The sequence below is a fragment of the Corapipo altera genome, unplaced genomic scaffold, assembly GCF_003945725.1.
Source record: "Corapipo altera isolate COAL_440 unplaced genomic scaffold, ASM394572v1 23, whole genome shotgun sequence".
NCBI classification, from domain to species: domain Eukaryota; kingdom Metazoa; phylum Chordata; class Aves; order Passeriformes; family Pipridae; genus Corapipo; species Corapipo altera.
In genome coordinates, this window is record NW_020884878.1 from 7,200,439 (window position 1) to 7,227,698 (window position 27,260).

At 43.1% G+C, this 27,260-nt stretch overlaps 1 protein-coding gene across 3 annotated transcripts in view; it reads left to right on the top strand.

Moving 5' to 3' along the window:
* The first annotated feature begins 148 nt into the window (after positions 1-148).
* Positions 149-27,260, top strand: part of DEGS2 (delta 4-desaturase, sphingolipid 2) — a 31,785-nt gene continuing 4,673 nt past the window's right edge. The window contains exons 1-3 of one of the 3 annotated variants that reach the window (XM_027638287.1): positions 12,284-12,394; positions 22,001-22,743; positions 26,941-27,048. In XM_027638287.1, the coding sequence (XP_027494088.1) occupies positions 12,313-12,394; positions 22,001-22,743; positions 26,941-27,048 (933 nt within the window). In that variant the 5' untranslated portion in view covers positions 12,284-12,312. Of the gene's footprint in view, positions 179-12,283; positions 12,395-22,000; positions 22,744-26,940; positions 27,049-27,260 lie in introns of those variants that run through there. The other 2 variants (XM_027638289.1, XM_027638288.1) reach the window with 2 other exon arrangements.

Here is a 27,260-nt window from a genome sequence, read left to right on the forward strand (position 1 = left end):
GCGAGCGCGGGGCGCGCCCCGGGACTCGGAGCGGCCAATGGGTTCGCGGCGGTACCGCCCCCTCCCAGCGCGGGAGCACCGCCCGCGGCCCGCGCGGGGCCCCGTGCTCCGTCCTGCGGCCGCCAGGGGGTGCCCTGGAGCGCGGCTGGTAACGGGCGGGGCCTGCGAGCGGATCCCGGTGACTGGAGTCCCGGTGACTGGAGTCCCGGTGACTTGGAGTCCCGGTGACTTGGAGTCCCGGTGACTGGAGTCCCGGTGCGTTCCTGCGCGCTCGGGCTCGGGATGCGCCCGGACACGCCGGTGGCTGTTGGGAACCCGGCCCCCACTCATGGCCGGCGGCGGCGATCAGCAGCCGAGTGCGTGAACTCGGTCACCCAGAACAGCGTTTAAAACAATCGATGCATTGCTATTCAGTCACTGCACGGAATTCCAGTACGTGAAGCGAACCCCTCATTTAAAATATCAGGTGTAGGTATTTGCCTTAATTATTAAGGCATCGCTCCATCCCCAGACTCCTCACCCCCTCGAACAGCACAGCCGTACGTCCTTTGCAAAGGCAGCAGCTCCCTGCTCCAGTCACACTCCACTGACTTCCCCTCCTGCCAACTGCCGCAGGACATCCCTTCCTCACCCTACCAAGGAACTTCCCTGCCTGCAGAGGTGCCAAGGGAAAAGTACCACTCGTTAGTATTTTGCATTCATCTCGTTATTGGCTTTGTAAGGGTCAGGCCTGTGTGCGTATGAATCAGGAGCAGTATTTGCAAAGAAACCGGTCTCTGTCTTGATACGAACAAGCAGATGTGAAAGTGTTAGAAATAGGAGATGCAGAGCTACGGTAATTATAAAATGTTCTCTACAGGTAGTGATGAAAAGTCCTTCAAAAGAACTGTATATTATCTTCAGTCAGAGGTTAATGTACTGGTAGCTCTACAACTATATACGTCTAAAAAAAACCCAAAACCGAAAAAGTCTTGAGTTATACAAAATAAGTACTACTGAAGGTGAGGATTTTAAAACGTGTCTCATAGCCCTTCTGTACTCATGACAAGATCCTCTCCTGTTCCTTATTCCTTCTTTTTTTTTCTGCTGTTACATCAGCTTTCCTTCCTGTTTTAGGTTAACTACAAGTATAGATTTGCCTCATAAGTATTTCCAAGGCTGCTGCAAGTATACATTCCATTTTTACCTTCACTTCTCACTACACCACTGCTTTGTTTGCTCATATCCCAAATTGCCACGATATAAAAACTGATCAAAGATTCCTGCTAGAAAACACTTTCTTCTTCTACCTCAGCATGAAGTGTTCTCAAAGTGAGTCTAGCCCAAGTCTCAAGACACCAATAGCTTTGGCCTAGTGATGAGATTAGGAAATACTTTTCTATTAAGTATTAGAAATAGCAACAAATTTACATAACTTGTGGAGATCTCGGAATTCCTTCTCTCCGGTCATACTTAGCACTCCCATTTTAAGAAAACTACAAGATGAAGTTTACATTGTAAAATTCACATAAACTGAAAGGCAGTTTTTAGATCCTTTAGAGAGATTTCCAGAGCTTTACATGTAAATTCTGCCCCCCTGTTTATAGTTGGAAGGATGTGTATAACAGTGCGGGAAAAATAGTTCTGTAGCTTTTAAAAATAAGATTTCAGAATTAGAATAAAGTCTCCCTAGCCCCTCCATAAAAGTTAAATGTAATAAAAAACAGGGTGAGTCATTATGGAGTTCTTTTTTTTCTTGCCTTTTTTTGGGGGGGGGGGGGTGTGGAAAAATGCACAACTCAGTTATACTTTTTATTGTAAGCTTGCATAGAGAAAATATTAATGTCACCTACATGTTGCACTGAGTCCTGCTCTTGAATTCCCACCAGAACTGACATTGCCTTCAGAGCAAGTGAGATTAGGCCCTTGGGGTGAAGGGTGAAGGTTTTATTTTGGTGTTAGTGTATTTGTCAAATATAGGAACAAAGTCACGAGTCTCTTTCGTTTATCAAGATAAAATTTTTGGTCCAGGTCAATGATAATAGTTTAATAATCTTGCACAATCTCATTTCATTTTTGTGGTGTGTTTTTTTTGTTGTTGTTGTTGGTTTTTTTTTTTGGTTGGTTGGTTTTTTTCTGCAAACAGTTATACAATATTGGACAGAAAAGGTACTTTTAAGTTTTTAATCATCAGAACCACCTTATTTTGAATGTTTTCTGCTTTTTCCTTATACTTTGGCTTAAAGCCAGTGTTTTAATGTTTTGCTGCCACATTCATATTTCATTATTTTTCTGTGGAAAATGTAACATGATACAAATATTCTTCATCAGCTCTGTGTTTTTTTCGTTATACAGTTCTCTTTATCCTGAATGAGATGGTTTGCTTAACTAACATTGTTTTTCATTAACTGCTTGACAAGAACAGCAATAAGGAAAAATAAAGATGTGAAAGCTGCCTGATGAAAAGGTATTTAAAAGAAAACTTTGTCGTCTGTCCAATTAGCAGCAAAATTTTCCCCCTTGGTAATCTCTTATCTTCCTGCCTGGTTTTGCTATGCACCCCGTTTTGCTCCCCATGCTCAGAGCTCCAGCTTGTTTTCTAGACACGTTTAAAAAGTGGTGGTAGTGGTGAATTTTAAAAATTTTAAACCTTCCATTGGAAATAAAACATTCTTTTAAGCATCCACAACAAGTAAATTTTAAAGAATATATTTTACAAGCTCAACAAGCTCTAGATGCCTCAGATTTAGCTGTTTTGGGGTGTTTTCCTCTGTTTTTTTCCATAAAATCTACTGCAAGAATCTGTAGTCCATCATCAGTCTGCAGCAGCCTGTTTTTAACTTTTCACACACACCCACCAGCATTGTTTTATCTCCACTCTCCTTTCCTGCCACTGCAAAATTCCTTGTGGTGGTTTCAGGTCCTGAACACACTTAACTGAAAGAGTAAAACCTCCTGGGTTTTCTCTTGACAACCCCAGCTTCTACTGTCCTCAGAGCCTTCCTTTCTTTTGGATTGAACTGGCTCATGCATCTGCCTTTCTTCAGCACCTCAGTGTGCAGGGAAAACCTCAGGATTCAAAGCTGGCAACTTCAAAGCCGGCTCAAAAAGTATAGTAATTCTGTACAGAAGTCATTTGGACAAGTTATAAAGCTGTAGGTTACTGACAGCTCACCCCTTTTCATTTTGGTACAGTCTTGTAAAAAAACCAGCACCATCCACATTTACCTGAGCCATCAGTACCACGCACAGAAAAATGAAGGAGAAGGAAGGAGATAAAAGAGAGGAAGGAAAAAGAAGACAAGATGCATGCTCTCTAAGACATTTCTTACTCCTCTGAACCTCCTTCAGCTTTTAATTTTTCTGTATACTTAGTGCCAAGTACTACAGGAGATTGTATGTGCTGGGTACTTGTTTTAGGGTGAAGAGTTACATCAGTGTAAGTAGTAGAAGGTTCTGCAGACAGGTTACTGCCACCACGAGAGAGGTGACATACATGGATAGTTTGAAAAATAACATTTTGTTTCAATTTACCCCAGAGGATACTAAACTTGGGCCTTGAATGAGAGACATTGATCTTTTCAGTTTCACAGGATCACAGAAGAGCTGAGGCTGCAAGGGGTCTCTAGAGATGGTCTAGTCCAAACCCCTGCTGAGAAGTGGGGTCAAATAGAGCAGGTTGCTCAGGGTTGTGTTCAGTTGGGCTTTGAATATCTCCAAGGATGGTGACTGCACAGCTTCTCTGAGCAACCTATTCCCATATTCGACCAAAGGAAGTTCTTTGCTTATATTTAAGTAAAACTTCATGTATTGCAATTTGTGCCTGTAGCCTCAAGTCCTTTCACTGTGCACTACTAGAAGAGCATGGCTCCATCTTTTCTTTCTTTTTTTATTTTAATTTTTTAAAATTTTATTTGTAATTTTATTTTGCAATTCCTGGGATGTTCAGTGTCCTTATTAGACTTCAAGTATTTGTTAATGCAGTCTGAAATCAGCAGTGCTGCTTATAGCACAGGAAGACACAGGATCCTTGAGGTGTTGTAGCACCCTGGTTTTGGAGAACTCTTGCAACCCATCTCTCAGATATGCTCCATATAACATCAGCAGATAATGGTCAGTACTCAAGATCATTAGCCACTCAATCAATATCGTGCTTTTTACTGTTGTGTGGGTTTTGTTTTCTTGTGATGAACTAGTAGTTGGCTGTTGGGCCGCAGTCTTTATATGATAAAGAAATGCAGTCTGCTCTTTGTGAGGTGGAAATCAAAGAGGTTTATTTCAAATTCGGTGCTTCCTTTTATCCCCTAAACCCATGTGACCTTCTAACCAATGGGGTTGTCTATCCCTGTGCATGTCCCCTGGTTCCCCTGCCCCTGGGACACGGCTCCTGCAGTTGGCAGCTTCCCGAACCGTAGTTGTCATTGCTGTACTAATCCAACTTCGTGTATAGTATTTGGTTGCATGATATTTATATAAAGAACTGTTTCTCATTTTGTACAACAGAACTAATTGTCCTGACCCTTATCTCAGTTGCATCTAGCCAAAACTAAGTAACTGCTCTTTTAAAAAGAATTATTTAGCAAATACAAAAGTGGTGCTGTATTTTAAGAAAAGGAAGGTTACACAAAACAAGTTAATCTTTCACAAAGTACAAATGAATGAACAAAATGATCAACGCTTGTTTTCTAAATCTTGGATAGTTTTTTTTTTTAGTCCTACTCCTGCCCTCTCCAGTTTACATTAAAATGAGAGAAGAAATTTGAAGTGTGAAACTTGTGAAGCAAGTGTGCTTTTTACAGCCAACATCTACAACCTTCTCTCTTGCCTCTAGCAGGGTCAACACACCCTCTTCCTGATTTGTTTCACCTAGCCTTTCAAATTCACTGATTTGGAAACTTCTGATATCCTATTTTTTTCCTCTCATTCTCACACAATCTATTTGTCTAATGTTTAAGAAGAAAGATTAGCCCTCCCACTGTAAACCAACACCGATTGCTAAACTGATAATGTTTACATATCTAGTTAAATATGCGACACGGATTGCTTTTATGGTATTTTTGCTTTTGTGTAAAGAAGACTGGAGAGGAAAAGAAAATCAGTAGTTGATAATAAAGGGTTCTCTTGCTAACACCTGTAAAAGACTTATCTAGGACTAATGAATGAGTTCTGCAAATTCAAGATATCAGGTTTTCCTTGTTATCTTCATTTAGAATGCCTTATTAGTCAATTAAAACAGGTGAGGTCTTGAAGAGAAAAAAAAAGAACTCGGGAAGAAATCTAAACTGGGATTTACAATTCCATTAAAGTAATTCACTAAGTAAAATGCACTAAAATGTTAATTAGCTGTGTCATCCTTTCCCAGAGTCCTTGTCCTAGCTCTTTGCAGCTCTGCACGAAATGTGGTTTTAACTTTACCTTTATAGTCCTTCATAATTTAGCCTCCTTCATAATTTAGCCTCCTCATCTCCAACTGATCTAATATAACTGCCACCATGCCTGGCCTTTACGGCCCACTAGCTTCTGCTACAAATGTTATCCTCTCTCCTTAGATTGCTAATTAAACATGAGTGAAATCCCTGATCCCAATTTGTGTATGGACTCCTACAAAAGGCGTTTAAAGCTTCATAATGAGCATAAGGTTCTGCTTGCTGACCATGACTAGGAACAAGCAATGAACTCTGTGTACACCTCTTTTCTCTGTTTCAGTTTCTGGTATTTTTAATAATTATTCTGTTCTTTGCTGTATCACATCCTACTTCAGATTCCACTGAATAGAAAACAAAGCAGCTAACAAAGCTACACCAATTAATTTGGTGAGATTTATAGTGCTCTCCTCCATTTGTCATCTGCTTGTGTCTTTGAGACTGAGCACAGCAAGGAAGGATTTTCTCTCATCAGTCATTTTGCAGAATGAGGGAGTTGCACTGCCACCATTCCAAACTAATTTCTAAGTTATGGTCATTAATCACCCCAATTTCATTAAACAGGTTTTGTTGCTAGGACAAGATCATACAATTTCTTTTTCTTACTGTCTGAAAGGATGCATGAATCAATGGGACTAATCCTCACTCTAGAAATGTTTAGCCCTTTAATTATGCATGGAAAATACAAATTATTATATTGAGTTTTAAAGCTGATGATTATAAATGAAGGTTTTCTCCTTCATTCCCGATTTCATGGCTGAGGGTATGAAACTACCGTTCCAAAAATCCTCAACCTTTACAAAGGAGTCACATTACGCCTATCAACATAGGATGTGTGTGGACGTCTGAGTAGTCCGTATCTTGCGAATTTTAGGCAACACAAGAAGTAGAAACTTCTGGGAGATAAGACCTATTAGTTGAGCCAGCATGGTACGATTTCACACCTGCCAGCACAGGCAATGACTGTGAATGCATGTCCTAACTGCTCTCACTGCTCCCTGGGGCCAGGAAACAAATCTGCAACTCCTATTCATGCCGATTGTCCTACAAATAGCAAGGCTTCTCTAGCTCTCCTGCATATGCGTTTCCCTGGGTTACAGACGCTAGACCTGATGCTGGAAAGTGCTGAGCTCTCGGCTTCCACTGAAGTCACCGGACAGATCCCAGTAGCACTAGGCAAGATTTATCCCTAAAGTTAATGTTACATTTTAAAAGAAAAATAGTCTCAGATTGAAATGAACAAGGCTAAATACATAAAAATAAATAAGAAGTATAAACTGCCACACTCTCAATGAAAGCCCAAGGGCAGCTATTTTGTTTATTAAACCAACTTAGCTAGGTTTCCATGAGGAGGAAATAGATACTGTGACTCAACTGAGAGTTTGATAAACTATGAGTGTAAAACCTCATCCTCCTTAGGTGTAATCAAAGCTGATTAATCCATTTTGTAGTGTGCTTATATTAGAAGGATTTGTAACTCATCAGAGAAAAATTGTAATTTTACTTTTTGATTTTATAGTCAAATCCTAGTCCATCTTGGAGGGTCTCTACATATTGCTGCAATATAAATACTAACTAAAAATATTTTTTGAAAGTGAAAAGAGCCTGTATGACATAATCTTTGGAATTTAGCTCTTTTGCTTATCAAAGTTGTTCTCCAGCTATTCCCTGCAGAGGAAATTCTCCCTACACGTCCACACATACACACACACACACAGCGAGCCATTTTCAAGTGGCTTTTTTTTCCTCCACTCAAAGTTTAGTCTCTGACTTCGAGAGGCTGAACAAAGTGCCCCTTTTAACCCCACGTGACTTCTATTGTCAGAAGGGAGCTCAGCAGCCCTTAAATGAAAGGTTTTAAGTGCATTAGGTTGAAACCTGAGTATCGGGAAATACGTTCGGAAAAGCAGATCTGCGAGGGTAAGCTGCAGTCTAGAGATCACTGCCAGACCAGCAATGTACAGTAGTGGGGGCTTTTAGAGGAGAGTTTCATCAATGCTTAGAGGATAAGATAGAAATCCCAGTTTAATCTGGTACCTTTCTTCACAGAACCCAAATTCTCTCATATTCCTGACACTTGTCGACAGTGAACCCCTTAGATGCTCACATTTGAATAGATTACAAGCGTTGCTGCTTTTTGCCTATAACATTCTTGCTGTGGAATAGAAGTCTAGTTACCACACTCCATTCAGGTGTTTGTACCAGGATCCTAGTAAAACTGTTCCTGAAACGCCAAGATTGCAGGGAGGGCAGCATAAGCTTATCCATGGGATAAGTACTTACGGTGTGGAACAGCAAATACGTCTCGTGAGAGAAAGCAATTGCAAATCCTCTGAACAACATAAAGCACTCCGTGGAATAAATTACTTTGCAGAAAGATTGCGATTCTTTGGAAAAGCTGAAAAGCAGGGTCAAATGTATTACGAGAAAAAATATTTATGTAGAAGAGGAAATTGTTTCCATGTGAATTCTGCGGGAGCGGTCTGTCTAAATACATTGTGTACCGGATCACAGCGGTGTCGTTAGTTACAGCAGCGCTGCATTTGTCAGTCTTCAGACAAAATATTTTTGAAAACATCTTGAAAAACATTTTTAAATTCCTTAAGGACATATTTCTAAAGGAAGCGCGAACACTTGGAAGCTACCAAACCAACCGAAGTGAGCGCTTCCTCAGCCATCCTTCCCTTGATTGCCCTTACGTCAGAGAGACGGTCGGGCTTGCTGGGATGAAAGGAAACAGCAAAAAGTCGCTCTCTGAGGCAAAGCGAGGACGGAGCCGAGGCCAAGGCGAGCGGCCACTCCCGAGGAGCGGGGCTGGGGGGTGTCCGTGCCCTTGGGCAGGCGGGGGAGGGGGCCAGGGGGGTGTCTGTGCCCTGGAGCGGGCAGGGGAGCGGGGCGGGGGTGTCCGTGCCCCCGGGGATGTCCCTCCCTGCCGTCAGCCCGGTGCGGCGGTGCCGGCAGGGGGCGCGCAGCGCTCGCAGCAGCGGGGAGGGCGCTGATCCAGGGGGATCCCGGCTCCGCTGCCCGCTGCGGGCACTGCCGGCACTGCCGCGGGACGGCGCTCCCCGAGCCCCCGCTGCAGCGGCGCTGTGCCGTGGAGCCTTTGGGCCGCGCAGCCGCCCCCCCGCCCCAACATCCGCCCGACCCCGCCCGTGCTGCTCCGCTGAGCGCTTCCCGCTGCTCCTGGCCTGCGGAGTGGTCATTCCCACGGTGCGCAGCCCCGCGGGGCCGGCTGAGAGAGGCGAGGAGTGAGCGATGCGCGCCCCGCACAGGTCGGGGAGCTGGGAGACCTGGCGGCAGGGGAGGAGGGGCGAAGCTGGGCAGTACTGAGACCATCTCCTAGGGAGCTGTTTGCTTCTTTGAACTTCACTTCTCGTTCTGGGAGCTCCCAGGCAGAGATGCCATGAGCCAGCTCGCCGAGCGCTGGGCAAACGGGGCTGTTGGGCAGCCTTGGTATGAACGCGCCATGTTGTATGAAAGGTGAGTTACGCATAATACAAACAAATCTATCTAATAACCTACCAGTGCCCAAAGAAACATGGTTTTATCCCCCTAAGATTCTTTTGCATCAACTCCTGAGCACTTTTGTTTGGTCAGTTCAACTCACACCTCTGGCCTAGAGCTAACCCACTGGAAAGAGAAATCCAGAACGATCCCAGGAAGGGTCAGCACAGGTGAGAGGGGGAAACAGCAAGTAGGGTTTATTGGCAAATTGTTTCCCCTAAGCTAACTTCGGTGTGTGTGTTGATGACATGGCTCATCTACAAACTGCTGCCTATGAAAATTTGACTTTGTTCGATAAAGTATGTTAGGTTGTAAACCTTGGCACTAGTTACATGAAGTCAGAGCATGACATCCAATTCAAAATGACTGCAAAATATTTTATAAACAAGCAAATACACAGCTGTGTTTTCTTCCAGTAGTGAAGGAAGGTCTAATTTATATAGGCAGAGAAGAAAGCAGGTAATGCAGTAGCTGAAAGTACAAGTCTGTCATGGGGTATGGAGCTCTTAGTGCAGAAGAGAAAACACTTTATTTAGAGATAAAATTGCCAGACAACTTTATTTTAGTTCCAGAACATCAACTTTAACAAAGGTTCGTTGTTGAAAATCAGAAGAAGAGAAGTTAAGACCTGCACACCAGGGCAGAATTAAGATAACCTCAAACACACAAGCCTGGTCTGCAGGCTGGCAGTAGTCACTAGGAGACGTGTGCAGGTGTTACTGCTGTATTTATTCTGTCACTTGTTCTTTTAATGAGCAGAAGGAGGAAGTAGCTGGGTTGTGTAGCAGAAATACATTCATGGTGGAAAAGCAGCTTTGGGTGGAGAAGTGTGAGTCTGCCTGGGTGTGTGGAAGGAAGGACCAATATGTCTTGCTTCAGAGCTGTATATCCTAGGTCATGTCCTCTGTGAAGCAAAGGATTTTTGTCTTTTTTACCCTGGGATGCTGGAGGTGAGTGTGATGCGTACTTAAAACTATATAAACAAGATATTTTGATGGTACCCTGCACAGAATCAGCAACTGTGCTCTTCCCCTTGAGTGTGTTTGGAATTTCTCTCAACTAGGCTTCCCAATATTTAGAAATCCTGAACAAATATAGGAAATTGCTGAAGAAAGGAAGGATGCAGCTGAGAGAACCTGACCATGCACATTTGAACTGCCATAAAGTGTAGTGACTGCATGAATCTGTAGAGTTCACAGTCATAATATTCATTAAAAGGGCTATTATTGCTGTGTGACATTAAAATCCCTACTTTTCCTTTGTGAATGATTGTTACTAGGATGCTGTAAAGCTAAGGATGCCAAAGGTTCAGAACTAGATAATACTTTTGCCAGTTCTAGAAGACGGTCTGAAGCTGGCATTTCTTGTTTGTCTGGCATCCACAATTACTCTTGAATTAGTATGATTTGTTTGGCTTATTATAGAAATAGAAAGTGTGAAATTCTATTCTCAAAAACAGATGCCAGCTCACTGGAGACAGAAAAGCTTTCTGTTCTTCTCATGTGGTCAGGCTGAGTCTATAGTAATGAGCTACATAAAGGAGATGCCGTTGCCTACAAAGGAGATGCTTAAGTTTCCATGCGTAACTTGCAATATGCAATAGCACTATCCTATTGGACAAACTTTTGGGATGAAGTCATATTTGTTTTCTTTGTAACTGCATGGACTACCTCTCTAATTTACTTTTTTAGTCACCTTAAGCACTCCTGAGCAGGAAGTGACAGAAGGGTGTCATCATGTTCATAATGTCTTTGGCTTCTCCACCGATACTGTCAACATGCCAAAACGTTTGAGCCAATTAGAAGTTTAGGCCGAGATACCAATGCATTTGCTCTCTGAACAATCAGTTTCTTCCAGAAATGCGTAATATCTTTCACTTGGATTAATAGTCCATTACTGGATTGGACCCTGCAGCTTTGTGGGAGAGCACCAGCCTCGTGCTGGAGTAATCGTGAAAAAAACATTGTTCTTACAGAGAGCTGACCTGTAACAGTAAAGTGGTTAAAATCCTGCTCCTGCTGTGGGTAAAGTTGTTTTCCTTTACACCATAGTCCTTCCACTCAAAATGTTTTGGACCTTTAATTATTCAGGGGTTTACATTTAGACCATTTCAGGGAAAAAAACCCAAACAAACTCAAAAAAGCCTCCTACGGCATTTTGGGTTTGTGGATTGTTTGGTTGTTGTTTTTTTAACCCATATGTGACTGTGCTACCAAAAAATCTTAAATAGTTCCACTAGACTAAAGTAAGTTGTGTTTATAGGCAACAATTATTGCTGAGAAATATTGACATTTCACATTTTCAAGGCTGCTTTTTCCCCCCTTTTAACTGCCAGCTGTGATAGGCATTTTTTAAGGGTAGGAGGCTGTGAAGGGTGTTAGAGACATTCATATTGAAACAGAATGAAACAACATTGCAGCTGATCCATATGTGATGTTGTCGATGGAAGGACTAATGACAGGGATAGTGAGTGAAGATGGACAGCAGGTCAGGTACGGACTTGCAAAAGAACATAGTGGGAACAAGGGCAGCACTTTAATTTTGGGTTGTGTGTGTTTAGAAACATCACTATGTAATATGTGTAACTCTGCCTGTGAATCAGAATGGCTAGAGAGGTAAGTAAGGTTATCTCAGTTTTAAGGTTAGCTAGTCCTTTGCTTGGCTTTCTTACCAAGGGAGCAGTGTGATTTCCTGCTACTCCAGCAGGGACGGTACCTGGGAAATGGGCCACAGAGCTGCAGGGGTGAAGTGTGACACAGCCAAGGGCTGGATTCTACCGGGACAGCTCATGAAGATGTGTCAGGGCGGCAAGGAAATGTGTGTCAGGCGTTGGTCGCATTTGTGCCGTCCCAGGTCTTCCCCCTCTGGGAGGAGCTCACACAACTGGGCTTTACCCTAAGCCACGTTCTGCTTAGGGCCATATCTCTGGATTTATGGCGTTTGGACTACCTTTGCTTTCCAAAGCCACGTCTGGAAGCGCCCGGGGATCTGCAGCGCTGCAGTTCCCCTTTTGCTCTGAAGCCGTCCCAGGCGCGGATGGATGCAGTGGCTGTGCTGAACTCCGGGGGTGGCAGCAGCACGATGGGGAACCTGCTGCCCTGCGAACACGCCCACCCCCCCCACACCTCTCCCGCCTGCCTTCGAGGTCCCTGCAGCAGAGCGAACCTCGGCCGCCCGTCCGCTGCACCCAGAGCCAGGTCCGAGGCATCCTCTCTCTCCCGGGTTCCCTTGCACACCACGGCGGGGCTGTGCAGCTCCCGCGGCTCCTGCACACCCGAGCGAAGCCGCAGCCCCAGTGCCTACCTGCGGGGCGGCGGCGGGCAGGGGAGCCGCCCCTCCTGGGCGCGGAGCTATAAGAGCAGCGCAGCGCTATAAGGGCAGCGCAGCGTGGGGCGCAGCGGGAGCCATGGGGAACCGCGTCACCCGTGAGGACTTCGAGTGGGTCTACACGGAGCAGCCCCATACGCAGCGCAGGAAGGAGATCCTGGGTACGTCGGGGCGCTCGGGAGCGGCCGCCGGCGGAGCTGGCAGGGCTGCGCTCCGGGACGGGGCGGGGGGGGCGAGGGATCGGCGCCGGGTCCGCCTGTGTCGGTACCGAGACCGGCTCGGGGCGGGTGTCCAGACTGTGGAGAGCCACGGCCCAGTGGGCTCGGAGGGGTGTTTCCCCCGAGGGGTGCAGCTCTGCCCCGACTCTCTGCCTTCCGGACGCAGCGGTAAGCCGGCTCACCGGAGGGGCAGAGCTGCGCCCACCTGCCCGCACCGCACCCTGGCTGCCGCCGGGGGATCCCGGCGGGTGCCAGCCCTTCCCAGGCTGCCCGGACTGCGGGCTGGGAGCCCTCCCGAAGGCACTTGTTCCCAGTGTCTCGGGAGCGCAGTAAAGTCAACGGGGATGTGGGTGAGGTTTGCTAGAGAACAATCACAAGTCTCCCGCTGCTTGTCAGGGACAAAGTGCGCGTCTGTATTTTCGTGTTAACTGCGCACAGGAGTGTGTTGGGTCGGGAGGTTTATTCTACTTTGGGGCTTTGGGCTATTCTGAAGATCGTTTCAGAGAAAAATTGATAGTTCAGAATTGTTGCAGAGTATTGTTGCGTGTCTCCTGAAAATACAATTCCAACCTTTTATTAATAAATAAAATTTTTACTTTTTTTCCTCAATTTTTATTTGGATGGGTTGGTTGTTCTGTTTTTTCCCCCTCTAATGAGTAGCATAAAGTTTTTAAAGTACTCTTATAAAGAAGGGCACTGGAAAACTTGTGGCTGAGTAGCAGCTCAGGGTGCGTATGCATAGGGTATATGCTAATTAGGTGCAGTATTTTAAGTCCTCCACAATCTGATAGATTAATCCAGGATTAATCTAAATGACAAAAACATTTCCGGTATAGTTGCACGGTGGAACATCCCGGTACAGGTTTGAATTACAACCAGGAAAATAATAATTATTTTACTATGTAATAAAGGTAGAGAGTCAAATTATATTATTATAGAAAATGATGCTTTTTGATGTGCTACTCATCCTTTTAGTCAAGGGCACTACATTTTGGTGAGCTGTGGGTAGAAGTATCTATGGTGGGTCTCTACTCTTACTAATCTCTTGCTTTTCTGGTTGTGCTGTAGAATGGGGACTGCAGACCACAGTGAAGTTGTATTATGTAAAGAGGGCTTTACCCTTACCCTTGTTGCAACAAACTCTTCTTAGGATCTTTCAACTGTACACTTGCAGAGGTTTTACCCACCTCTCCTTTGGGTTCAGAACAAGTGATTGGAATCAAGGTCTATTCTCACAGCCCCCGCTGCCCCAGCTGTGGGAGCAGAAGGAGAGGAATAGAGAAATACAACATAGGAAGAGAGACGTGAAAGATGTGGGCAGAACAATCAAGGCAGAATGGATCATGACACTAGTGTCATGATACCAAAATGTTACCAAAAGTTACTGAAGCTGTCATGGTATCCTGTATGATGCTGGTATCATGGTCCTCACTTGTATTATTCAAAGCCTGAGGATCAGCAAACCCCTAGTACCCAAAGTATGTACTTATTGAAATGTCTAGTGTCCATTGAGCTGGAGAACACTGTAAGAATCTTACATGCATATGAACAAATATCTGTAAAAGTCCATGTATTTTCTGTTGTTTTATACAGCAATGCCTTGGGGACAACATTCCATGCTGGTAAAGGAAGTATTTCCCTCCAAATAGGTTAATGATTTAGTTGCTAAGCACTGAAACTTGATTGTTCTCTGTTTATGCTGCAGCTTTCTGAAATGTTGGTCTCTCTCAGGCATGGCTACTTGGATTTAAATGCAAGTGGAAATTGTCTGTTAAGAAAAATAAAATGAGCAAACTGACAAACACGTAGGGCAGTTTCTTTCTTTGGGTTGTTGCCTCAATGTTCCGATAGAACAACTGAGAGGTAAAAATGGTCTATCACAAAGTTGTGACTTAGTAGCCTAGGTGTCTGTAAGACTTTTGTAGTCAGTGACAACGTGTCTGAAGGAGAACTCTGTGAGTCCAATCTCCCTGCCAAGGGTAGGGACATCTTTCGCAAGGTGAGGTTGCTAAAAGCCCCATCCAACCTGACCTAGAACACTTAAGAGGGATGAGCCATCCACAACTCCTGTGGGCACCTTGTTCCAGTTGAGCTGCAGAGCTGTGAGCTGTGTTTATCAACTGGGCTGGCTGGGAGGTAGCTTGTGGCAGGACTTTGTTGCACTAGATGAACCTACCAGAGGTGTGACTCCTAATGGCTATAATTATACCAGCAAATAGATCAAGGTTTTGTGCAAGGGAGAGGTAATCCTTTCTCTGTTATCTCTTTGTCATATCTTACTCATAGAATCTAGGTATTAAAATGTAGCTTGTGTTTGGTACTGTCGTACTGTCTAGGTGCCAACTGCTTCTAAGTTACAGGGGAGGTCCCTTGCCAAGCTGGCACTTCGACCCATATCACATTGTACGTGTTCCTGAACACGTTATTCATGCCTTTCAGTTTATGAAATGGAACTGTTTCATTGCTATTCTCTCGCCCTCTTGGTTATGAAAAGGCTGTTACTGCCTGGTGTCAGGACTGAGATTTGTGTAATGCTGCAATGAGCTCTGTTAGGGAAAGACCTGGCTAAAAACTTCCTGATGGAAGAAAGGTTTTTTCATCTAGATCTGCTTAGCCTTTCTGTATAGTTATAAAAATGCTATTAGAGGGAGATATAGGGTACAACACAGAGGTGGTATCTACTTCTAGTAGAAATAGGATTTCTACTTTAGCGTCAGTAAGGATTTTTTGGATCAAAACACTTGAAGAACTATAGTCTTGCACAGTGGGAAGTATTGGTGATTTGTCACTCTTGAGAGATGAAAAAAGCATTGCTCAGATGCAGGTAACACCATAAGCACAAAATGTATGGTTATTTCACCTGCAAACAGTTTCCCAAATGCAAGCAATGAGCAGTATGATGTGACATGGGAAGCATGAGATCATATTTGTGCCATGGGTTGGATCTAACTTTTTAAAGTTACTGTAGTAAAGTTCTGTTGGTCAGAAAATGTCTTGCCTCACAGGATCCTTAGGGAAGCACTTGTTTGCTGCTGAGGATGAGGGCTTACTCACTGTTGCTCAGGGTAGACCAGGAACATCTGAATATGATCTAACATATAAGAATAATTAATAATTATATAATTAATTCTTTGCCAAGTTATTTTGGAGTAAAGATGGTGCAAGCATTTTATATGTGCTTTATTCTGTAGGAAGGCTGAGATGTTAGCCTATGAGGAGGGGTAAAACACAATAAAAAAAGCAAAAAATGCATTTTGTTTTAGCAGTTATCTGGTCTGAGTATAGCTTTCAGCTGTGCCTTATTTAATCTACTGTTTCTTTCAGCTGTCTCTTCTGTTGCCTATTTAAACCTCACATTTATGAAAATTCTGATAAATTGTACCTACTGAAATATGCATAGGCATCTCTCCTTAGCTTAAATGAAAGCTCTGAATTACATGTGCTTCTGGCAAAGAAACTGAGTTTGTTTCCCCTTTATTCTGCAGTATGTGGGCTCAGTGCTGCCACTGATGTGCTTGTTCTCTGACGAGCACATCCAGAATAGCTGCTATCTCAGTGCTCATGCCAATTCCCTATGGGCATCACCTATGAAATAAATCACATGAGCAGAAAGTCACTGGTTTAGGCATTTGTAGTCCTCTGTTGAAAATGTATTAAGTGAACCAAAGGCTTCAGCCTACTTCGTATTGTGGGTTGTTGTTTCAGAGGCAGCTGGAAGTCCTCTTCCTAGCATTCCTACATCCCTTTCCTCTGAACTAGCTAGCAAACAAGTGTAAGCAAGTTTATAGCTGCTGTCATAGTGATGTGCTGACATAGTGATGTGTTGACATCATCCATCTCTGTTGACACCAGCAGTGTGGCACCACTGGGTACTTTCCCTCTGGTGGCACTTCTGAGTGAGCCCCCTCCCTTGGACCAGCCAGCATTAAGCAATTCAGAGGCTTGTGGTTGGCAAGTACAAGATTAAGACATTTTTCCTTGCACAGTGGATATATAAAACTTCAGTGTAATTAGCTGGGTAAAAAGGTTTCTTATTAGCTTGCCTGCTGGAGGGATTAGGAGACTATACAGAGCCAGAAGCTTTTGTCATGCCTGTTGTCCTCTGTGTGTCCAGTGTCTTGGCCCACGTATGGTTTGAATTAATCATAGAATAGTTTCAGTTGGAAAAGACCTTTAAAAGTCACCTAGTCCAACCCCCTTGCAATGAGCAGGGACGTCTTCAACTAAATCAGGTTGCCCAGAGCCCCATCTGACCTGGCCTTGAATGTTTCCTAGGACAGGGCATCCACCACCTCCCTGGGCAACCTATGCCAAGGTGTCACTGCCCTCATTGTAAAAAATTTCTTCCTCATATCTAGAATGAATCTCTCCTCTTTTAGTTCAAAACCCTTGTCCTATTACAACAAGCCCTACTAAAAAGTCAGTCCCTCTCTTTCTTATAAGCCCCCTTTAAATATTAAAAGGCAATAAGGTCTTCCTAGAGCTTTCACCTCTCCAGGTAGTAGAGCCTCAATTCTTGACTCTCTCAGCTTTTCTTTACAGGAGAGGTTCTCCAGCCCTCTGACAATTTTTATGGCCCTCCTCTGGACCTGCTCCAACAGTTCCATGTCTTTCACTGAGGACTCAGGTGTGCTGTGCTGTGCTGTTTATGAGCATGTTCATGAGCTGAGCTGTTATGAGGCAAAACATGGTCCTGTCAGTAAACTGTCTTCTTTTTGTTTGTTAATTTTTTTGGTAAAAATATCAGCTCCAGTATAGGACATGGGATAGTAAAGCTTACATCCTGTGCCTGGTGTCTCTTATTTGTTCTGGCAGGGACTCATAGTCAACAGAACATAGTCCAGGACAGCAGTGTCACAGAGGTTTTTTTTTCCTCTTCTCTTTAACAGACCTCCTAAGTGCCTTATACTGAATGGTATCTCCACTTTGACTATATCTGTACGTTGCACTTGTGGTCAAAATAAAGGAAAATCAAGAAATTAAATTTCTTCTCTTGTTATTACTAGCTTCTTGTGGATGTAGGCAAGGCTGCTGCTCCTTTAAACCTCTATCACTGTCTTTATGGAAAGCTCCTGTTCTTGTTCACTTCCAAATCCCATGTATACCAAAATGTGCAAGTGTAAAGTATGTGATGTCACATCAACAAGAAACTGTGTTTGGTACCATCACTGGGGCTCTTCTGAGTTACCTCAGGAACAGTGTCAGTAGCATGGAGGTTGAGTGAGGGTTCAGAACAAGATATTTGCTGTTTCCTGAAGAGGAGGAACACCAGGACCTAGCAATGGCCTCTCCAGGAACAACTGATCCAGCACTAACTGAGGATCACAGTAGGGCTATGGTGAGTGTTCCTGGATCTCCAGAGAAAAACATCAAGTTAAAAATATGTAGTCAGACTAATTTGTCAGTTTAGAAACTTGTGCTGAGTGTGACCTGCCTCTAGAAAGGTGACTGATGCTTACACACGACAGTGGAGTGATCTCTCTGAAATGTTAATTCAGTAAATGGGTTGTTTCAGAATTGTGAACGCTTCTGAAAATATTCTTGCAGCATTTATTCTCTCTTGACTGCTGTTCTTTCATCCACACTGTTGTACAGGTGGGAAATGTCTTTCATCATCATGGAGCAGCTTTCAGCTGCTCTGAGGTTATGTATAGAGACTGTGGAGGTGGCTGAGCAGAATTATTAACTACACTTACCTTCTCTACTAAAGTTCCCATGCTGCTTTTGTAGTGTGCTGACCTGGGAGACAGAAAAGTCCTGCTTCTGTACTGCTGTATATCTACACCAGTATCCCCACCCTCCAAAAGGTAGTATAATGAATCTGTCTGGACAACTAGAAGCAGCACACGTGGATAAACTGTCTGCCAGGCTGAGCTAATGGACTTCCTCAATAAGCCAGAGGCTGGAAAATGTGCCGTGTAGACACTCGAGTAGCTGGAGCTCTGCTGTTCTCATCGAACTCTAAAGGTCAAAACCTGGTCCTTTATAGTCATATAAATTTGTGGGTGCCATGCCCTGTCCCAAGTCATGTGTCCACACATGAACTCCAGCTGCCTTATCTAGAAGGGCTGAATCATGAGGTTGTTTTTTTTATCCTCTTTCTGTGTCCTCTCCGTGCCATAATTTTGCATAATGAAGAGTTAGCTCTAGATTACATCATGTTTTAGCCCTGCCATGGTGCTTGTTGGGAAGCAATGGACTTTGGCCATATAGAAGCTCATCATTCTTAGAATGGAAAAGCTCTCAGGAAGACCAAAATGGAAGCAATTCAGGAAAGAGCAGCATGATGAGAAGCTCACTTCAGATGCTTCCTCGTGTGAAACTCTAGCAGTCTCAAGACTGGGGAGTAGGTGTCTGTTTACTTTGCAAAGTGCAATGTGTAGAAAACAAAGGTGGTCTTTACTGGCTGGCTGCCAGGGGTCTGATAGTCCTTTGTGCCTCCTGGTTCAGCACTGCCAGTAACCCTGCCTCTGATTCTCTGTTTCCTTTTTGACATGCAGATAGGTTATGACTGGTTTGTACAGCACCTACAGTCTTTCAGCTGACTGCAAGGCATGAATGTGAGGGGAAAAGGAGATAAATATTTGTGTTATCACATCTTTGTTTCAGTATGTTATACATAAACTGCAGTCATCAGGATCACTTAATCTGAGACTAAATGTGTCTCACTGAGGAGTGCTTAGCCTCAAGTCTATGCAGGGTCAGTATTCAACATTCTGCATTTGAAGCACTTCTGAATGAACAGATCTTTGGCAGGCTACTCCACCAGCAGGGCTTTTAGCCTCCAGTGAGCTTACGAGCACCACACCCCTGCCCAAGCCATGATTTCTTCATGGGGAGAAACCTGAGGTCTCTCCATGCCGTGGAAATGGGACAGGTTTATCAGTATTAATGATAAATAGCCACACTACTGTGGTTTGACTAGTATGCAAAGATTAACTGAGGAAAGATTGGAGAGAGGAGTTAATCATGTGTTGAATTTAATATTAAACCCTAGCAAGTTACTTAATAGCTGTCACCTGTGACAAATGCAACTTGCCTGCATTGCTGTCTGCACACACTGTTGCTGCCTGTTGGCAGCAACTGCTCTGAAACCTCTTAAATGGAATCTGTGGTCCTTGTTGACTGCTACAGAAAGAAATAGGTCAAAAAACTTCCATTATTCTCAAATGACAATATAAAGCATCTCTAAGCAATTTTCCCATCCCATTAATTTTTTTTTTTTTGTGAAAATAGAATCATAGAATCAGCTGGGTTGGAAGGGACCTCTGAGATCATCAAGTCCAACCCTTGATCCACTACCACCACAGTTACTAGACCATTGCACTAAGGGCCACATCCAGTCTCATCTTAAAAACCTCCAGGGATGGAGAATCCACCACTTCCTTGGGCAGCCCATTCCAATGCCTGATTACCCTTTCTGTAAAGAATTTCTTCCTAATATCTAACTTAAACCTCTCTGGCAGAGTTTAAGACCATATAGCCTTAATTTGACCAAGCTGTCCAACAGATCTGGTTGTTTTACATTTCTTCATCTCTTTTTTTCACTTCAGTAACTTACATCTACCAGCTGTGCAACTGAACAATTGAGGTGGTTTGATTTATTAAAGAGTTTTCTGGGTTCTGAACAGAGGCCCCTAAGCAGGAGATTAATTAATTATATAAAATTGCATATCTTTAACAGTCTTTCTGACCAGGTCATTATATCAAGTTATTCTTTAGAGTGGACTTTGAATAAGCAGCACTTCATGTAGAATTTTGGTACATATTCAGGTACTAGGGAACAATTTTTAGCATGTTAATTTTTCTAGTGTGAAAACTATAATTTTAAAAAACTATGAAAACAAGAACGAAAGCAAAACAGCAAAACAGAAACCCTTTGGACTTTCCTGAGATTTTTATCAAAAAAATTTGACTGACTTTAGAAAGATACGAACTTTTACTAGAGATTTCCCACCACTTAGAAAAATCTCTCTTTTGCCTGAATATTCCTCGTGGTGAATTGGCCCTCTTGTCCTCACAAGAAGAATTGAGACTATCTCTTTTCTCACCATCTTCCACAGCACTTGTCTAGTCTTTATTGTCCCTAATCTCTGTCACGCTGAGGTGAAGCTGGCTAACAGGCTCAAAGGTTGTTGGAATGGTTACAAAGCATGACCACATCAATCTGCTTCCTTAAGTAGTACTTCATCTCTCTGATGGCTTCTCAGGCTTCACTTTTACAAAAGCCTTCTCTGCATTCAGCACTCCATACCTGCCACTGCTTTCAAGGTCACATAAACTACGTGTATTGTCTCCAGCATTTGTTTATAGCATATACAGCTGCATAGATGCTGGTCATTGTAATCTGATTTTATTGCATTGGTGTTACACTGTGACACTCAGATGACGTTTACTTTTCTGTGAATAAAACAGGCCTATCAAACTTACAGGACACACTGTGTAACCTCAGGGTTCAGAGCGAGTGACTTGTCTATGCACTTATCTGTGTGTAATTTTTGAGAAATGCGGAGTATGAGTTAAAGGAGGGAGGTCAGTAGGTAGGTAAAAGTCGTAAAACAGTAGAAAAAAATCTGTGCAAGTTAATACTAGAAGTGAGAAGTGTGGATTTGTAAAGAGGAGATGTGTATCGATGAACAGCACCTAGAGGATAAGCTGTACTCTGTATTTTCTTTCTTTTAAAAGGAAGATGAATGGCTGCTGGAACCAAAGATAAGTAAGCTAGTCCTGGCCTGATGTGAGTCAGACCTGGCAAGCCTAGCCCATGTCTCTTTGACACTGCAGTAGTTGTGAGGCCTCATGAAGCTGTTGTATGATTATCTTGTGGCTTTTATGCCTGCTTTTGGTATGTGACTTGGGAACAGGTCGAGGAATGGGAACAGAGAAAAATCTTCTGTGTCTTACAAAATCCTGATAATATTACTGACTTTATTGTGATCTTACCATATGTGAAGAGTTGTACATGTTGTGAGCACTGGTAAACACTCAAATAATTAGGAATTTTTTTTAAAATGCTGCGTTTATCATCTAACCACAGAGCAAAACCTGGCGAGCCTGTTGCTTGGTTCTCTTTCCTCTGCTAATATGTTTGAAGCAACAGTGTGAAAAGGGCTCCGAAGAAGACAGTTGTATCCCTTTTGTGGAAAAAAACATCTGATCTGAGCAAAATACAAAAGGAAATAATAAACTTGACAGAAGGTGCTTCTTAGTGCTTAAATCATGTGGGTTTTGGCATACCAATAATGTGAAGAAATACTCGTTGTGGTGAAGGCACATGATGCCACAGATTTACCATCAGGGTATTTTTTTTTGTATGTCTGTATATATCTATATATATCGATATCAATCACAATTGGACATGATGCTGGAAGTGGGAATAGAGCCCATATGTTAGTAAAGCCTTCATCATAGTGGCAACTCTACTTTCGAATTATGATTTCATAAAACTAGAGCCTCAAATATAGTGTGATAAAAACAGAGAGTCCCAGTGGTGATTGTGTTTACCTAACCGTGATCTACTGAAGTTTTTCTCTGCATTTTTTCCTTTAGCAAAGTATCCGGAGATCAAGACTCTGATGGGACCTGATCCACATTTAAAGTGGATTGTATCTGGAATGGTTTTCATGCAGCTTCTGGCATGCTACCTGGTGAAAGATTTATCTTGGAAATGGATTTTCTTCTGGGCTTATGGTTTTGGAGGTTGCATCAATCATTCGCTGACCTTAGCCATCCATGATATTTCACACAACGTCGCCTTTGGGAACAAGCAGGCCAAGTGGAACCGGTGGTTCGCAATCTTTGCCAACTTGCCGATTGGCATCCCTTACTCTGCCTCCTTCAAGAAATACCACATTGACCATCACCGGTACCTGGGAGGGGACAGCTTGGATGTGGACATTCCCACGGACTTTGAAGGCTGGTTTTTCTGTACACCCCTTCGGAAACTGCTTTGGCTTATCCTCCAACCTCTGTTCTACAGTCTGAGGCCACTGTATGTGAACCCCAAAGCGATTACACAGATGGAAATTTTCAATGCTCTTGTACAGTTTTCTGTAAACCTTATCATTTACAACCTTTGGGGACTCAAACCTGTTATTTATTTAATAGCAGGTACGCTTCTTTGCTTGGGTTTACATCCCATTTCTGGGCACTTCATAGCAGAACACTACATGTTCTTAAAAGGGTATGAGACATACTCTTATTATGGACCTCTGAACTGGCTCACCTTTAATGTAGGATACCACATGGAGCATCATGACTTCCCCAGCATTCCTGGATGCAGATTGCCCATGGTAAGTGTGGCATAAGTATGCATGAGTTAGATTTTTATAAAAGCTGCTAAACTGCCCCAAAGAAAACACTCCAAATCATAGCAATTGATCAATTTAAGAAAAAAAAAGGAAAAAGAAGAAGAAAGCTTTTTGGATTTGTTTCTAATTAATTTTAAGCCAGAGATTGAGAGAAATGGCTGTCAAACTGCTGTAATATTTAGTTTATTTGATGCAAATTAGAACATCTGACCCTCAGAGGGCTTGAGAAATACTTTTTGCATGATAAAATCCTCCAACAAGGCTCTAAATTTCTCCATTTACATCTCTCAACCGAGAAGTTGCAACTCTGAAAGTTTAAAGGCCCATCTAAAGGGAGACAGGTGGCAATTACTAGTTGAAATTTGTCTAATAATCAATCTGCTACCTATATTGCTTGATTAACATCAAAGAGAAGCTTTCCTGTTTTTGAGATGACATAAGCATTGGGGCATGTTCCAGCCTGACACAAATGGCACTAGAAAACAAAGCCCTGCTCTCCATGACTCGTTTTAGCTCTGCTGCCCCACCCACAGAAACTGAAGAGGCGTGGTCTGTCATTGGGAAAGTGCTGTGGCTTTCCTCCTTTGAAAGGCAAACCCCTTTTTGTGTATGTTTTATCAGCTGTGGGAATCAAATTTGCAAAGCCCAGGTGTCTAGGAAAGCTTTTCAATCTCCCTCCAGGTATGTAGCTACTCTTGTGTGTTTTAATACAAGGGTTCCACAGCAGGTGCTCACAGGATTAGAGGTACGTGACTTCGGAGTATTACTCCTGCATATAAATTCTCTGGCATGGTAGGAAGGAAACATCTTCTGTCTCTGGGCTGATGAAAAGTTGGGGACTGCTACTGCAGTATCCTCATGAGGTGGAGGTAGAGCTGGGGAGTCTGAGGTTCAGTAGCTGTGACCTCCCCAGTACTGAACAGGATGTACAGCTTGTATGATGGTATATCCAGGCAAACCCTGCTGTACAGAGTAATGTTCTTCATCACAGAAATGCTGTCTGAGAGGAGATTCAAATCAAGGGGAGGTTTTCTTGTGGTGTAGAAGAGAGTGGGAAGCCTCTATAGTGCCTGCAGTTCTGTTTTCATTCACCACTTTTGCTGCTGGAGGTCTGTCCTGGAGGAGCTGCCTGTTCCTGGTGAGGCACAGAGCAGCTGGTACAGCAGCCCACACTCAGATGTGAAGTTCTCCTGTCAGGCACTCCCATCACTGATACACCTGATAGTTCAGCTGGGAAGTGCATGGGCTTACCTTTAGTTTCAAATGTTCAAACTTATCAGATAGGCTTAGATCCTTAGATTACTGAAATGTAAATAGAGAAAGAGAAGAAGGTTAGCTCTGTATCCTGCACAAGGGAGGTGAGTGACTAATCGAACTTGCTGGGACTGTTGCTCCAGACCTGACTGAGACCTGAAAAGCTCTTCTCCACCCACACCACAAATAGTTCAACCTAATTCCTTGAGGCAGTACAGCAGCTGGAAGTATCTGCCCTCCCATATAAAGAAGATAGAGCTACTAGTTGATGTGTGTTTTGCTTTTTGGAGAAAGAGAGGCTTGTCATGCTGTTGGAGGACACACCAGACTTGTCGATCACTGTTGCCTTCTAGAATTATATTGAAAACTTGAAGTCTTTGACAAGTGATTAATTATAGTTAAATATTCTATCAAAAAGTGAAAATTCTTTGGCAAAACAGTTACTGTAGAAAATCCTTTGTCCATTAAAATAAGTTGATTACTCTTTTCTGCAAAATGAGAAAAAAAAATCTCCACCTCTTTGGTGGAAAGAAATAAGGAAACAGATCCTTACTGCTTAGCTTTCAACCTTGAACTTCATAATGGGTAAAAAACCTCACCTTGCTCTACTCTGCTTAACCTCCCAGCAAATTCTTCACTCAGCAAAGGTCTAGTTTTTTTCAGATCTTGTCTTTTAGGCACTTGAACTTGTAATAATCGAATTGTGTAATATGGATGACCTCTCGGTGAGGCTATTTTTATTTTTAATCATTGACAAGTAGAAAGTGGAATAAAGATCTTTATTTGGTTCCTGCATGATTGAGAGCAGGGGAGAAATGGGATTAGAGAATAACTGGATCTTAATCTTGGAAAGTAACTAGCTCTTCAGCTTGCTTATCAAGAAAGGAAATTCAGCTTTGTCCTTTGTTACAGGTGTGTCATTCAGAACATTCTGAGTAATGTGTTTGCTGCTGGAAAGACCTTTACCCTAGGAGTATGACAGATTTGAAAGAGGAATAATTAGGCTGCTCTCATAAACTTATGGATATTAAAGATGAGTGACATGGGTGTGCAGTAAGAAATTGTCTCTCTAGTATAATAAGAGATTACACAAGAGACGATGAAATTTAACATGGTAATGAAGGACCTGCTCTAAAAAACACACCCCTATAGACTTAGAACTAGTTTAGTCTTTGCATGAAGCCTTATAACTATAAAACATTGCATTATTTACCAAAAGATCCATTCTTCACTATATGAAGGATTGAATATACTTATGGAGACAGGAGATTGGAGGCGGAGGAGGAACTCAGTACTGATCCTAGAAGCTGCAATAAAAGTGGCAGTGTTACCAGAGGCAAACTAGTTACTCATTAAGCTTGTGGGAAAAGGAAAAGACATGGTATGAAACCAGATTTATTGGACAGACAAGACTGGAAAACATGGTAGATGTGCTGGGTTTGAATTGCAGATTTCATTAACCCTGCAATGGCCAGGAGGGCTGGCTTGAGTGCCCCTCCAGCCCCTGGTGGGGTTATAGGACTGTAGAGGGAACTCCTGTAATATGCTTTCTAGAATTCTAAACATAATTCTACAGTTTCCTGTTGTAAGGATCTCTAGTTTCTGTATAGCCCCAGGACAAAGAGTCTATAACAACTGTGCTGAAATACTAGGCTGGGTTTAACTTTTGTGCCTATCAGATATGATGGAGTAGGATTGGGGTCCTGTCAATGTGCTCTACAAGCACAAAACCAGAAGCAAAGTTTCAGTCTAAAAGATGTGATTTCTTACCCTACCACCTTGACTTATTTGAAGAAAAACCTCAATATACCAGGTGCTAAGTGCCTAGTAATTGTCTTGCAGACTTTGTGATCTCTTGTTATCCTTCCCTGATAACTTCCATTCACAAACTAGCAATGACTTAAGACTTACAGCTGAGATCTGTAAGGAGGAAGGGTGGGAGGAACAGAAGGAAAGGGACCATCTACAATACAATACAGAGAGCTTGAGAAGCAGGATTTAGGAATACTTTGTCGCAGTGCCATCCTCTTTTAAGACAATCTATGATCTGGCTGCTACACTTGCTACCTGAAAATTGCCATCCTCAGGTTTTGTACTGCACCCAGAATCTGACACAAAGGGTGACTCTTCCAGCCTCAAACATACTTAATAGATATAAAATCATAGAATCATAGAATCCTTAAGGTTAGAAAAGATCTCCAAGATCATTGAGTCCAAACTTGGACTGAATAACACCATATCAACTAAACCGTAGCACTCAGAGCCACATCAAGTCATTTTTTGAACAGTTCCAGGGATGGTGACTCCATCACTTCCCTGGCCAGCGTGTTCCAATGCTTGAGAACTTTTTCAGCAAAGAAATTCTTCCTGATATCCAGCTTGAACCTCCTCTGAAACAGCTTGAGGCCATTTCCTCTTGTCCTGTTGCTGGTTGCCTGGGAGAAGAGGGCAACCCTCACCTTGCTACAACATCCTTTCTGGTAGTTGTGGACAGTGATAAAGTCTCCTTTGAGCGTCCTTTTCTCCAGGATAAACAAACAGCAGCTTCCTCAGACACTCCTTATACGATATTGCATTTTAAAGGGAATCTGCATTAAACCCCAATTACTTTCTGCCCTTCCACCACCCAGATTTTCTGGTAGATAAGGAGATCATTCTGTTTTACAGATGGAGATGCTGAAAGAAATTACAACAAATGAGACGTTTTTGTTGGGAAACTTTTGCGGATCCATTATACAAGAGAAACCGCTTTTAAAATTCTTTTCTGCCACATGATAGCAAAATGGGAACAAATTTCCTTGTCTTTTCCATAGGAAGATCCTTCAGAAGTCCTCCCTCTAACTGCATTCATTAAATTTTCTCTTTTCTCCAATCCTTACTGCACTTTACCCTCTCTTCTCCAGTGTTTCTGAATGTTTCATACAGTTGTCCTGCCCAGAGCACAGGGACCTTGCCAGTGGTGCAAGTGGTGCCTGCCTTCCTGCACAAGGTGCTGCTGGGCACGAAGCCAAGCAGAGCCAAGAAACACTTCATGTAGGTGTGAATCACTGTCCTACTGCTGATCTGGGGTGACACACTCCAGTGCAAGCCCCTGGTCATCTCTTGTGACCTCCTCATTCAAAATGAGCTACCACCATACTCTGTGGGAAGGTGCTGAACAGGTACCCTTGCTGAACAAACAACTGCTCCACCACCTGATGCTGGCCAGCAGCTTGCCAGCCATGGCTGGGCTGCCTGCCTCCAGC